A 15,550-nucleotide genomic window follows, 5' to 3' on the forward strand; every position below is an offset into this window, starting at 1 on the left:
TACTGATGCTTCTTTCAATATATTTGGTAGAATCTGCCACCAAAGAAATGAAAGGGATCCAAATAAGAAATAAAAAGGTAAAGTCTTTTAAAAAAAATATTTATTTATTTATGCATACAAGAACTGGGGTACATGCCAGAGGTGTCGGGAGTGAGAGGATCCACCAGAGACAGTGGGGAACAGAACAGGCAGATTGATTGAAATACACTGCTAAGGGGAGCAGCGGGTGAGTCAGGAGAGGTCTGCTGCACCATGTGGGTAGCTCCCTGGTTGGGGATCAAACTCATGCTGCAGTGGCTGCAGACTGCCTCATAGATTGCGTCTTAAACCCTTGCACCATCAGGGAGGCCCATAAAATCATTTTTGTTTGGAGATGGTATTATCTTAAATATGGAAAGTCCTAAAGACTTCACCTTCACCAAAACCCTTTTATAGCTAACCAATGAATCAGAGTGGTTGCAAGAGACAAATACCAATACACAGAAATGAGTTACCTTTCTATGTAATAACAACAAGTATCACAAATGAAATGAGAAGCAACTCATTCATGATAGCAAAAAAAAAAAAAAAAAACCACAACAACAACAATAAAATACACAGGAGTAAATTTAACCACAGAGGGAAAGTATCAATAACAGGAAAACTACAAAATTTTGATGAAATAAATTGAAGAACTAAAACTAACGGAATGAATTGGAAATATGACTACTGCTAAAATGTGCACATGACCCAGAAAGCCATCTATAGATTTTATGCATTCCCTATCAAAATTCTAAAGAGATAGGGGGAAAAAAACCCTAAAATTTCTACGGAACCACAAAAAGACACTGCCAAAGCAGTTCTGACAAAAACAACAACAGAGATGAAGGCATCACACTTTCTGATTTCAAGCCACACTACAATGTTATGGTAATTAAAATAGTATGGTACAGTCATAAAAATAGACCCACACAGCACAGGGGGAAAAAAAGCACAATCTAACTGCAAAAATGACTAGTATTTGACAATGAAACCAAGAATACTCAGGGGGAAAGATAGTGTCTTTAATAAATAGGACTAGGAAAACTGGATAAACAATGCAGAGAAATGGAATTGGAGCCCCCTCTTACAATACTCACAAAAATTTAAAAGAAACGGATTAAAGATGAGACCCAAAACTGTTAAAATCCTAGAACACATCAAAAGGAGAAAACTCTTTGGTTGACAGCTATGTTTGAATATGACACCAAAAGCACTAGCCACAAAGGCAAAAAATAATAAGTATAGGATGCCTTTTCCAAGATGGGGAGTAAATGCACAGAAAGGCTGATTTCACACTACAATTTACACATATTGACTCTTTTAAATATATTAATCACAGTCCTCATTCCAGTAAATATATGAATAAAGCAAAGTTCCAAGAGAATCATGCAATATTGTTTAATCGTTTTCAAATGCCTAAAATTAGACTTTAAAAATACTTGCTAGGAAGCTCTGGCCTGCGAATACAAAATAATGGTGGGCTCCTAAATGAAGTCCTGATAGTGAGTTTGTAATTCTCATTGTATAGGTCCTTCACATCCTCAGTTGGGTCAACTCAGTAGTATTTAATTCTTTTTGAAGCAATTTTGAATGGAATTATTAATTTTTCTTTATGCTTATTTTTTATACTTGTTTGTATATAATAATGCAACAGATTTTGTATGTTGACTTTGCAACCTGCCACTTTGCTATATTCATCTATTGTTTCTCTAGGTTTGGAGTGGCATCCTCAGGGTTTTCTATATATAATATATTAACTATGAATAATGAAAGTTTCACTTGTTTTCTGATTTGATTCCCTTTATTTCCTGTTGTCTGATTTCTTTAGCCAAAACCTCTCATTCTAAATTAAATGGAAGAGGCTGCAGTGGATATTCTTGTTTTCGTCAAGATCTCAAAGGGAAAGTTTTCAGTGTTTCACCATTAAATATTATTTTGGCTGTTAGCTTAAAATATCTGGCCTTTATTACACTGAGGTAGGTTCCTTCTACTCCCATCTTGTTTAGAGTTTTTATCATAAATGGGCACTTTATGATAAAAATCTTCTCCTCATCTATTGATATTACCAGGGTTTTTATCTTCAGTTATGCTGATATAATGTACTACACATTGATGAATTACATATATTAAATCATCTAAGTATTCCTGCAATATAAACCACTTGATTGTGATGCGTAATATTTCTGACATATTGTTGAATTTTATCTGCTAGCATTTTGTTGAAGATTGTTACACTGATGCTTATCAGGGAAGTTGATCTATATTTTTCTTGTGCTGTCTTTATCTGTTTTTTAATATTAAGGTAATGGTGACATCATGAATTGCATTAGGGAACATTTCTTCTTGGGGTTTTAGGAAAAAATCCGAGCAACCTTGGGCATAAGTTCTTCTATAAGTTTTGTCTTCAGAGGAAACAAGAGCTGTGTGGAGATTTCTTGACCTACTAAACATAGAGCTTCCATATGATCCAGCAATTCCACTCCTAGGTATTTACCCAAAGGACACAGAAACATCAATTCCAAAGAGCACCTGCACACCTATGTTTATAGCAGCACTGTTTACAATAGCTAAGCTTTGGAAACAGCCCAAATGCCCAAAAATAGATGACTGGATCAAGAAGATGTGGTACATATATACCATGGAATATTACTCAGCATTCAAAAAAGATAAACACATGCAATTTGCAGCAACATGGATGGCGCTGGAAGGGATCATGCTCAGCGAAATAAGCCAGAAAGAAAAAGAAAAATACCGGATGGTCTCACTCATAGCAGGAATCTAGAAAACTTAAATAAGGGACCAGGAAAATGAATAACTATAAGAAAGTGAAAATCAAAATCAACAAAAAACTATGAACCAGAGACACTTTTTGGGGGTGGGGGGCGGGAGGGGAGGGATTGGGGTCAGAATGGGGGGGTTGCAATTGTATGGGGAATATAAAAATAAAATTTATTATAAAAAAAATAAAATAAAAGTAATGAAACTTCCAAAAAAAAATAAAATAAATAGAGTAATAGAATGTGTAACAGAATGCTAACCATCAACTGGAGTGTATGTTCAGTGAACAGTAAGCCATGTGATTGTTCCCACAATCATAGGGTCCAGAGCATAAATACAGCTTTATGGATTAAAGGTGTCTCTTTTATTGAATCTTGTTGACAATGGTAGCCAAAACAATTTTTAAGCAAATAAATGATGTGATTGTGTCATTTAGCAAAAATAATTCAGATAAATACTATAAAAACTAAGTGTTGATCTGGCTGGAAGATACCATAGATGGTTAATGGTTCATATAGGTTAAAAAGATGTTAACTAATATATTGATAGGAAATAGGAAATATGTGCTGAAGAGTGGATGTATTCTAAAAACATGTCACAGAGAATAACGCTTAGGTTGATTTTTGGGACAAAACAAAAAGCAGATCAAAGATAATTAGGGGAGTTTGTACAGCAGTTAATCGTGATTTGATGATTTGATATTAGAATCTGAATATTTGATGTGCACTTACAGGAGCTATTTCCACAAGATAATGAGTTAGGTTGTAAAACTACTGAAATTTTAGAGTCAGATGACCCGGACACTTGGCCAAGATTCCATTTGCTTTATTATTTAACTCAGGAGGAGGTGTACGGTAGATTCTTCATCTAGATTAGGTTAAAGCCACGGAATGATAAAATATCTCAGGAGCAGATTGTAGAGGGAAAAGAGAGCCAAGTGCAGAATATTTAAAAATCTATGCATTCAAGTTTGCACCCATTGTGAAAAAAAGTGAGAATCGGGTGTGAAAGGTTTGGCACGGTAAAGAGACGGAGAGCCAGGCCAGTTCCTAACAGGCAGAAACTTTATTGCACCCAGAGCAAGATTCACCGACCCCCACCGTGGCCGGAGAAGTTGCGCCTGTTGTGGGGGAGACGTCCTTTTGTAGGGTGAGGGGAGGATAGGCATGAAAACTGGGTTGGAAGGGGGGAAAACAGGTTTAGGCGGAACAAAGTTGTTTTTCATGGAGCCGAGTTGTTTTTCTACTGTTTATGGCTTCAGTTTCGGTTTGATGGTATCGGTGGTAATGGTGTCAGGGACATCTTGTTTTTTTCTATGTGGGCTTCCTCATTCCTGGCCCCTACATCGACCTTTCAGGGTGCAAGAAATAATTTTTAAAAACAGAGAAGACAATGGACAGCGTAATTTCTTAAGGGAAGGGAACACTATAAATACCAAATGACATCAAGTAAGGTGCTGCCTAGACCATCTAACCTGCATGATGGGAAAGACATTGGTGATTTCACAGAAAGCACCTTTACCAGAATGATAAGGAAACATGACCAGAAGAATATTTGGAAATGTTGATGGGAGGAGGGAAAAAAAAAAAAAAACCATTGACTATTTTGTGTCCTAGGAAAAAGATGAAGTCAATAGAGAGCGTGGGGCAGGGAAGGAGGGTAAATTCAAACTTTTTCTGATAGGATAGATGAGCACATTTTTAGGCCTATGGATAAACAAATGATTGGATATAAGAAGCTGAAGATGGAATAGATCAGATATAATAGAACGACAAGGTCTCAAAGAAGTCAGAAGGTAAGAGTTGGTAGGACCATTAGAAAACATTCTTTTAGTCAGTCAGTGATAGTGGAATGATATAATATGAAAAATAAGGCATGGAAATTCATGTTTAAAGACCTCTATTTTTCTCTTCTAAGTAGGAAGAAATTATCTTCTGAACATAAGGATGAAGAATTTAAAGACTTGCCCTGGATATGAAGGTACAGAATGGGAACTATAGTTAATAATATAGTATTATATATTCAAGGGTGTTAAAAGATTATATCTGAAAATTTCTCATTACACACAAAAGATTGTAGCTATATGAAGGGGTGAATGTCAACTAGACTAATTGTAGCTATCATTTCACGATGTATACAAATATCAAATCATTATGCTGTGCATCTGAAACTAATATAATGTTATGTCAATTATATCTCAATTAGAAGATTTTTAACAACTACCAAAAAATAACAACAAAAAACAAGTAATCAATACAACTAGATTTGGGAAGCGGAAGTTAGGTAGAGAAAATATGTTCACTCCCAGTATTTAACAGAAAAGCTTGGCTCTGTTGACGTCTCCTCTCCAAAGACTCCTACTTTGCTCCCCAGAGGCAGTCAAACTCTGGCTACTTGAACTGGAGCTAATGAGTTACATGGGGCAGGCACTCAGGGCCACTAAAAATAAATATTTTCAAGTATCTCAGTCCCTAAAGCATGTACTTTGACTTTGGAGGCTTATAAAAATATCCCTCAGAAATATAATAGTAGACATTTTACTCACAGGCATCTTCCATGTATATAAAGGTATTTATTTACTTCTGGTTAGTTAGACTCCATCATCCACTCCAATTTATACTCCCTCTTAAGCACTGAAACACTCAATAAAATGACTGGACAATATTTCTGGAAAACCCCAAGGATAACTCAAGCTCTTTACAACAGTTTCTTATACAGAATTAGTACTAATTTTAACAGAGACCAAGTAACAGTTTTTACTTTACTAACTTTTGATGATTATCCAATTTTAAAGATCTTCTTTTCTAACATGGCATATTTTAAAACACAGTTTCATTATTTGAGTCAGTTTTTATTCCAAGGATTCTGTTCTATCTACTCAATCCCTTAACACCTTTACATGACTAAGTACCTTCTTGGTGACCACTGAATGTCATCATTCATGGGGGACCAGCAGACATGAGTTTCATCAGCCTGATCTTAATTTTTCCCAGCAATATGCCAATCTTTCACGTTCCCATCAATACATTACAAACCTAAAAAGATGAAAGAAATCTCCCAACTATACTACAAATTCTGGTCAGATTAGAAGTCAATAGGTAAGGCACAACAGAGATGAAGATGCACTCCTGAAATCTATAGTTTTGTAAACAAAAGGTCTAGCAACAGAATTCATTAAATTGATAAGGGAAGTTACCTACAAAGGAAGGCGTTGACAGGGATCTGTAATCGGCTCCTCCTCCTCAGTGAGCCCGGGTCAGATTAGAACTCTGGCAAACAGTAACTTCTGAAATACGCCAAATGGGAGATAAATGAGGACTTTATCGGGGTCACTACATGCTGACTGTTGATCTAGTAATGTTTTTAGCAGGATTCGCAGGGTCTGACTGTAGGGCAGTAAACCTGCAGTTTACAGACTGCAGTTGTGCTAATGAATGACACTTCCACATACAGGATAGGGTAAAAAGATATGGACACACACACATAAGGCGAAAAAAAATCCCAAACCTCTGACTGGTACCACACAAGGTAGTGTCCCACATTTCAAAATGTAAAAACACATTCCATTTGATGGAGCTAGAAGGGATCATGCTCACCGAAATAAGTCAGAAAGAAAAAGAAAAATACCGGATGGTCTCACTCATAGCAGGAATTTAGAAAACCTAAATAAGGGACCAGGAAAAAGACTAATTAACACAAAGTAAAAATCAAAATCAACAAGCAACTATGGACCAGACACACACTGCGGGGGGTGGGGGGGACGTAGGGGGGCAGGGAGAGGAAGGATTAGGGTCAAAATAAGGGGGGGTACAATTGTATGGGGAATATAACCAAAATGAAAATGCATACATTGTGCAAAAATGAAAAATGATGTAAGAATTATATAAAATAAAATATTAAAAAATGTGTAACTTGTATATATACACATGCATATATATATATATATGCATGTGTATATAATTGTAAAGATGTTTACATTTTATAGGAATGATTCACAAAAAAAAAAATACACATTCCATTTGAGAAAGGGCGAGTCAGGGATTGTCTGGATTCTCATAGATATTGCAAGCGCTGTCACTCTGTTCTGTATCCTTTGCTAGTTGTTAGTAAATCTGGTTCTGCTGCTGCTGCTGCTGCTTTTCAAAAGCCATTTTCAAATCTTTTGTCACTCAAAACCTAAGTGGGTGGTGTGCCCTGTTCTCTTCAGAGAGCAAAGGAGCAGAAGGAATCCATGAGCTCCCTGAAGTAATGAGAGCTCTGAACTCCAGGTGGCAAACACAGATGAAATTTTAAAAATTTAGCCAAGCCCAGGGCACAATCACTGCAGGCACTCCACAGTTGTGGGGAGAGATCAAAAGGAAACAGCCCAAACACTTTTGGGGAATTTTATACAAGACTGCAGTCTTATACACAAAGCATGGGAACTTAGGGAGGTATTCCTAGATCCCATTAGAGAGAAGTTACAGAACAATACTGAGCTGGTTTGGCTTAGTGTCTTTTATTTATTTTTTTTAAAAGATTTATTTATTTATACAAGAACCAGGGTACAGGCCAGATGTGTAGGAGGGTGAGAGGATTCACTAGAGACAGAGCAGGTAACAGAACAGGCAGACTGACTGAAATACACTGCTGAGGGGAGCAGCAGGCGAGACAGGAGAGGTTTGCTGCGCCACGTGGGTTTCTCCCTGGCTGGCCAGGATTGAACCCACGCTGCAGAGGCTGTGGACAGCTTCACAGAGGGGCGCTCAACCGCCTGTGCCACCAGGGAGACCCTTAGTGTCTTTTAAATTGGTTTTTTTATGTCTGTTTTTAGCATGGGGATCAGAGATCTTTATTTTCTGTTAATTTATTTTCAAGTAATATAAACCATCCCATTACCTCCAAACATTTCCTTATAGCAATGAACCTTTTTAATGGCAGCATTTTGTGGCTCTTAAGAGCAGAAAAATGCTCTGGTTGCTCAGCCACAATAGGCTCAGTGACTTCATGAGACACTTCATGAGAACTTGCGGTTTTCAGCACCAAAGAAAGTTCATTTCAGGTTTTTTCCTTAATGAAAGGGGTAAATCCATTGGGGTGTGTGGAATAATAACAGAGTGGGAAATCTGTCACCTTTGGGTGTTAACAATATTCCAAAACTGATTTAATACATGAATCACATCACAACGCTGTCAACATGTTTCCCAAGTGCTGATTTCAAGTGTGAATATATGATCCTGTCATGCATATAGACAGAAAATGGACTACGTGGCTGACTGGCTTGAGTGTCACCTCCACCTTGCCCAATGTTGTGTCCGTAACAAGAACACTAGTCATGAGCATGGCCAACAGAGGAGGTTCAGGGCCAGGAGGATGTAGGTTACCTGTGAAGACAGGGAACTTTATAATTGTTATTTGTATGTCTGTACTCAGACACTCAATGTTATTTGCTACACAGAGGTCCATGTGGGAAAACCTACATTTATGTGAACAGTTCTATGCTGAACTGTCAAAGCTCTAGCCTCCATGGGAAGATACACTGCCATGACATTTAATTTCTACAAAATCCAAGCTTCATACCCTAAAACAAACTGACACTATGAACTGATTTTAAGAGGGGTTCTAAAGGCTAGAATTTCAGATTCAACTTTTCTGAAATTTGTTTAGTATTCATATTCAGAATTGTATGATAGCTATTTCATATGCAGTTCATTTATTTTTTAAGCTTCCCCCTGGTAAATTAAGTTTCCACAGAGCGTGAAGTTTTCTGGATTAAGATAACCCCATGGATTCAGTATCCATATGTTTTAAAATGTCACTGATTTTAAATTATATGGGAATTTTGCCATATGTGAGATACAAAAACCCTGACTAATTGATGCATCAAAGAATTTGAAAAATAGTATGAAAAAAATTAACCTACACATATTTTACCCTTCAAAATGTTTGTAGCATCACTGTCAGTAAAATGTATAAAATATAATTTATGATGTGGGTGATGTACTATTTAATGTGATGTCTTCAAAAGTCATTTAAGGGGCTTCCCTGGTGGCAAAAGGGGTTGAGACACAACCTAGGAAGCTATCCTCAACCGCTGCAGCACGAGTTCAATCCCCGGCAAGGGAGGAGACCTACATGCTGCAGCAGACCTCTTCTGACTCACCACTGCTCCCCTTAGCAGAGTATTTCAGTCAATCCACCTATTCTGCTCCCACTCTGTCTCTAGTGAATCCTCTCACTCCCCACTCCCACACCTCTGGCCTGTATCCCAGCTCTTGTATGCATAATAAATTTTAAAAAACAAAAGTCATGTGAAAAAGGAAGAAGTTGGCTCACAAACTTAAAATGACCAACTCCCACACCTCATAACAGTGTTTCTCTGGCTACGTACAAAATGGTACGTGAGTATTATCTTGTGTTATTGCAGCTCGGTCACTGCCACGCCACCTCACACCCTTTACCCACAACCTTATGTGACATGAACACCACATGTGATGATTGCAAAGCAGTTAGGTCACATTTAGACTGATTTCTGCATGGCTTTAACAGGAATGATTTCAGCAAGTTTTATTTGAGCTTAGAGTTTGTTTTTTCTATAGAATCCCCACTTAATTCTGTGAAAAAAGCTCTTATACAGTGAAACCATGGATTTTATATTACAAGGATCAAAATGCAAGAAAAGTGATATAATTCTGGCAATGGCCTGAAAATGCTAAAACACTTAAGTTTCTTACAAAGTTTTAGTGGTTCATTTTCTTATTTTGGTTATATTTTTATGGTTTGTACTTAGATGTGTTCTTGTAAGAAGATATAGAATAATGATCCCAAATAGTGGTAAATACAAAACTTAAGGAGCTTTTAAAAATAACAATTACAGGGGCCTCCCTGATGGTGCAGGTGGTTGAGTGCTGCATGTGAAGCTGTCCGCAGCCTCTGCAGCACGGGTTCAATCCCGGCCAGCCAGCGAGACTCCCACATGGTAGGCAAACCTCTCCTGTCTCGCCCACTGCTCCCCCTCAGCAGTGTATTTTGTCAGTCTGCCTGTATTTTGTCAGTCAGCACTGTATCTCTGGTGAATCCTCTCACCCTCCCGCGCACCTGGCCTGCACCCTGGTTCTCATATAAATAAAAAAAAAAAAATCTTAAAAAAATAAAAATAAAAAATAACAATAACAATTACAGAGCACATTCTCCAGGCACAGAAAATCAGCATATCCCAAGGTTGGAAGAATTCATGACTTTAGATTTTAATCTTTCATAAGAGGACAGGGGAAGGAAATTCCCATATGAGTTGTCAGGGGAAATTTTGATGATACATGAAGGACACACAGATACTACAGGCACTGACAATCAGTCCTTCCATTCAAGTATCTTCCTCACACAGACATCTGGAGCCATTGTCTTTCCAAAGCACCCTCTTCATTGCTCCCTTCACATCCTTGTTCTGCAGAGTATATATAAGGAGGTTCATCATGGGAGTAACGATGCTATAAGAGTTGTGAACTTGCCCTGATCACGAGAGTAGTTGTTGCTGGGCTGCAGATAAGCATACATGGCTGTGCCATAGAACAGGGAGACCACCAGGAAGTGGGATCCACATGTCCCAAACACTTTTCTCTGCCCAGACACTGACTTTATTCGCAAGATAGCCCTGACTATCCGACCATAAGAGAACATGATTAACGAAACAGGAATGAGAAGAATGACGACACTGACAAAGAACATCTCAGACTGAGTCTTAGTAATGTCAACACAGGCAAGCTTGAGCAAAGCAGGGATCTCACAAAGGAAGTGGTCTAATTCATTTCTCCCACAAAGTGGTAGGAGGAAGGTGAGCACTGTAACGAGTTGGAAAAACCAAAGGTCCATGAAGCAGAAGACATCAGGGAACAGAGACGGGGGTGCATGATCACAGTGTAGTGGAGGGGCCTGCAAACAGCCACGTAGCGGTCAAATGCCATGACACCCAAGAGGATGCATTCTGTGCACCCCAGGCCCAGAGAAATGTAGAGCTGAGCTACACACCCACCATAGGAGATAGATTTGTCTGCTCCGCTGAGGTTCACCAGGAACTGTGGGATGACACTTGTAGTGTAGCACAGGTCCAGAAAGCTCAGGTTGGAGAGGAAAAAGTACACGGGGGTGTGAAGGTGGAACAATGCAATGATGGTTGTGTTTCCCAGCAAAGTGAAGCTATAGAAGATCAAAAGAACCACAAAGAGGACTAACTCCAGTTGCGGCCTGTCAGAGAAACCCAGTAAGATGAACCCAGTGAAAGAACTTCCATTTTTCTCTTCCATGCTGTGTTAGTACAAGTTTCCTGCGAAGACAAAGCATTCAGCAATTTTTCAAAGTTATCTTCAAAAGATATTGTCAAAGTCATAGCCCTAGGGCTTTATATACAACTATTTGAAGACATGATTCACTCATTATATTTAACGTTTTTACACCAATTTACTTTCACAATATCAAAAAAGTACTATGATATTTAACGTAAGAAAATTCAATAATGAACTATGTGTTTCCATCAATCACAGGTAAGAAAAATCTGTTTCAGAGTGAGTTAATTATGATAAAGTATGCATGAATATATGTCTATTTTAGAGAAAAACAAGGGATGAGAGCACTTAAGAAAGTGTTCCAGCCAGGTCCATGAGTGGTGGGATGTACCTCGGGGAGAAACAAAGAGCACACAGAGACCTTGCAACCTCCAGGGCGAGTGGCCATCAGCCCTGCCCAGATCAACAGAGTTCTTTCAAACCTTGGTGGGAGTCCACCAGCCTCATCAAGTGCAGATACTGAGTAAAGAAGTAGCCCAACGGTCCAGAGGCCACATGACCACCCGTGACACTGGGCTCAGATAGACGCCCACCAGCCCCAACAGCCCAGACACCCAGCTGGACAACCCACACTTGGGAGAGCAAACCTCAAAACAAACAATGGGGAGAAAGAAAAATACAAATGGTCAAGCAAGCTCTCCTGGGAACAATACACTACAGAAAAAAAATCAATCTCCAAAACTGAACAACAATCAGAGAGGAATTTCCCTGCTTGACAAAGAGAATTCAAAATTGCCATAATTAAAAAACTCAAAGACACAAGAAAAGGTGCAGAAAAGGAAAAGAAAATTATGAGAAGCAGCATCAACAAACAGATGAACAAGATTGAAACTTAAAAAAGAAAATGAAGGAAATTCAGGATATTAAAAGATCAATAGAGGAGCTAAAAAGTTCTGAACAAAAGCCACAAAAATAGATATGAAAGAACAAATCAGTACTCTTGTAGACAAAACAAAAGCAAAAAAGAAAAGGAAGAGAGATTCAAAGTAAAAAGAATGAAGAAACACTTGGAGAAGTTTATGACAACGAGGAAAGGAAGTATTAGAGTCATAGGAATCCCAGAAGGAGAAGAGAGGGAAAAGGGAACTGAAAAACTATTCAAGGAAATTATTGAAGAGAACTTCTCAAACCTTAAGAGGGAAATGAAACTAGACACAAAGGAAGCTAGAAGGATGCCAAATTACCATAATGAAAGGAAAACTGAAGCAAGCCACGTAATAGTAAAGCTTCCAGAGTCCAGACAAAGAAAAAATAATAAAACTGACAAGGAGGAAGAAACAAATATTACAAGATGCCTAAAATCCAAATCAACAAAGGAATGAACAAGAAGAACAGAATAAGGTACCAAACAGAACCATAAAACTAGAACAAAATGGCCACAAAAGAGTTCCATGTACCAATAATCACCCTAACATAAATGGACTAAACTCACCAATCAAGACACAACATAACATGTTGGATTAGAAAACAGAATCCAACCTCTGCAGTTGCCAAAATACACCTAAACTCTAAATATAAACAGAGATTTAAAGTAAAGGGTTGAAAAACAATTCTACAAGCAAATGACCCCCTAAAAAAGAAAGGGGCAACCATACTTAGATATAATAGGCTTCTAATTCAAAAAGGTGAAAAGAGGGCCTCCCTGGTGGCACAGTGGTTGAGCGCTGGGCTGCGAAGCTGCCCGCAGCCTCTGCAGCGCCAGTTCAATCCCCGGCCACCGGGTGAGGGGGCGCAGAACTCTCCTGCCGCCCGCTGCTCCCCTCAGCAGTGTACTTAGGTCCTTCTGCCTGTTCTGCTCCCTGCTCTGGCTCTGGTGAATTCTCTCACCCTCCCGCGCTTCTGACTGTACCCAGTGCTTATATAAATAAATAAATCTCTAAAAAATTAATTAATTTTTTAAAAAAGGTGAAAAGAGACATTGACAGACACCATATATGATTAAGAGGACAATATACCAAGAAGACACTATACTCATCAATACATACTCACCAAGTGAAGGGGCACCAAAATACATTAGACAATCACTACCATCTCTGAAAACAGATATTAGAGAAATGCGTATGTGGCAGGAAATGTCAACATCCTATTGTGCCAATGGACAGATCAACGATACAAAAAAAAAAGGACACAGTTGCCCTAAACAAAGATCTAGACCACATGGGCCTGACAGACATCTACAGGACACTGCACCCCCCCCCCCAAAAAATGCACACTTTTCTCAAGTGCATATGGATCATTCTCCAGAATCCACCACATACAGGTCACAAGACAAACATCAACATGTACATGAATACTAAAATCATACCAAGTATCTTCTCTGACCAGAAAGGCATCAAACAAGAAATCAACTACTAAATGAAAGCAAGGAACCCCCCATTACATTGAGACTGAGCAACATGCTACTAAAGACCACTGGATTAATGAGGAAATCAAAGAAATTAAAAAATACCTGAGACACATGACAGTGAGGACACAGCTTCCAGAATGTATGGGACACAACAAAAGCAGTATTAAGAGGAGAGTATATAGCAATACAGGACCACATCAAGAAACAAGAAAGAACCCAAGAAACAACCTAATATCCCATCTGTAGGGTAAATGGTTTTCTGGCTGTTCTGCCCTCCCCCACCATAAGGATTGCCCTGCCTGATGTACCAGCAGTTGTTACATTGTTGTAAGCTGTGTTGTTTACTTCTGTGGGCCATGGCTCAGTATTAAGATATTTGCCAGGAGAAGCAGAGGCTGCAGAGAGGCAGGGGAGAGAGAAAGCCAGAGAACCCAGCCCAGAGGGAAGACTTGTAGTGGGCTTGGAGGCCTTCCGGCCTGCTGGCTCCCCAGTACCCCTGCCTTCCATGTACCTGGTTGCTGCACTACATATGAAAGCTCAATAAAAGCCTGAGAAAGCCACAGAGGGCTCCAGGACTCTCCTTTACCCATCTGGTCTGCTTGGATCAGAGAAAACTTGCTCTGTGCCCATCCTGCCCCTATACTATCTAAAAGAACTACCAAAAACTCAAAAGAACAACAAAAAAACAAAAGCCAGGCTTCCCTGGTGGCTTAAGGGTAAAAGTCTCTGTGCTATCAAGTTATCGCCAGCCAGTGCGGCATAAGTTTGATCCCTGAGTAGGGAGCTGACCCACATGGTGCTGCTGTCTCACCAGCTGCTCCCCTCAGCAGTGTGTTTCAGCAGATCTGCCCTGTTCTGCCCCCCACTCTGTGGCTGATGAATCCTTTCATCCCCCCCACATTTCTGACCTACACCCCAGTTCTTGTATGCATAAATAAATAAAAATATATCTTAAAAAAAAACAAACAAAAATCCAGAAGAAAGGAAATAAATGAAATAGAAATAAAAAAGACAGTCCAAAAAAAAAAAAATCAATGAAACCAAAAGCTGGTTCTTTGAAAAAATAAACAAAATATACAAACCTCTACCTAGATTCACAAATAAAAAAAGGGAAAAAACTCAAATAAATAGGATCATAAATGAAAGAGGAGAAATTACAACAGATGCAACAGAAATTCAGAAGACAGAGATTACTATGAACGTTTGCATGCAAACAAATTCAACAATCTAGATGAGACAGACAAATTCTTAGAACTATAAAATCACCCAAAAGTGAATAAAGAAAAAATAAAAAAGCTAAACAAACCAATTACAGGGTGCAAAAGTTAAACAATAACCAAAACCCTCCCCCAAAACAAAAGCCCAGGACCAGATGGTTTCATAAACAAGTTCTACCAAACATTCAAAGAGGAACTAGTGCTGTCCTACAAAAACTCTTTCAAAAAATTGACAGAGAATACTAATCCAAATATATTTATGGGCCTCCCTGGTGGTGCAAGGGGTTAAGTCACAACCTATGAAGTTATCCACAGCCACTGCAGCAGGCATTCAATCCCCGGGCAGGGAGCTACCCACATGACACAGCAGACCTCTCCTGACTCGCCCGCTGCTCCCCTCAACAGTGTATTTCAGTCAATCTGCCTATTCTGTTTCCCACTCTGTCTCTGGTGAATCCTCTCACCCCATGCCTCTGGCCTGTACCGCAGTTCTTCTGCATAAATAAATAAATCTTAAAATATATACATATATATATTTATGAACCCAACCCTACACTAATACCAAAACCAAACAAAGACAACACACAAAAAAAGAAAACTACAGTCCAATCTCCCTAATGAACACAGATGCAAAAATCCTCAATAAAATCTTAGCAAAGCAAATCCAATAATGTATCAAAAGGATTATACACCATGACCAAGCAGGATTCATTCCAGGCCATAAGGATGGTTCAACATCCAAAAATCAGTTAATGTAATTCAACATATAAACAAAAAGAAAAACCACATGAGCATATCAATAGGTGCAGAGAAAACATTTGATGAAATTCAACAAAAATTTATGAAGGTCCTTGAAATACTCATGATAA

General features: G+C 38.8%; 2 protein-coding genes across 31 annotated transcripts in view; both read right to left on the reverse strand.

The window, feature by feature from the left end:
- LOC119251815 (olfactory receptor 2B2) overlaps positions 1 to 15,550 on the reverse strand; it is a 161,321-nt gene that overhangs the window by 70,865 nt on the left and 74,906 nt on the right. For 5 of the 30 annotated variants that reach the window (XM_054698054.1, XM_054698050.1, XM_054698042.1 and 2 more), the window contains one exon: positions 6,000 to 6,085. The exons of 24 other annotated variants lie outside the window; for them this stretch is intronic. The gene's annotated coding sequence lies outside the window, so the exon portion shown is untranslated. Of the gene's footprint in view, positions 1 to 5,995; positions 6,086 to 15,550 lie in introns of all 30 variants that reach the window. One more of the 30 variants, XM_054698036.1, reaches the window with a different exon arrangement.
- On the reverse strand, positions 10,142 to 13,580 carry LOC119253546 (putative olfactory receptor 2B8). The gene is given in 4 exon segments (XM_037521055.2): positions 10,142 to 10,272; positions 10,275 to 10,622; positions 10,625 to 11,098; positions 13,567 to 13,580. Coding segments are annotated over 3 exon segments (933 nt in total). The 5' UTR covers positions 11,079 to 11,098; positions 13,567 to 13,580.

Source organism: Talpa occidentalis, unplaced genomic scaffold (genome assembly GCF_014898055.3).
Source record: "Talpa occidentalis isolate TD23 unplaced genomic scaffold, MPIMG_talOcc4v2.1 talOcc4.2, whole genome shotgun sequence".
In the NCBI taxonomy this organism is placed as follows: Eukaryota; Metazoa; Chordata; class Mammalia; order Eulipotyphla; family Talpidae; genus Talpa; species Talpa occidentalis.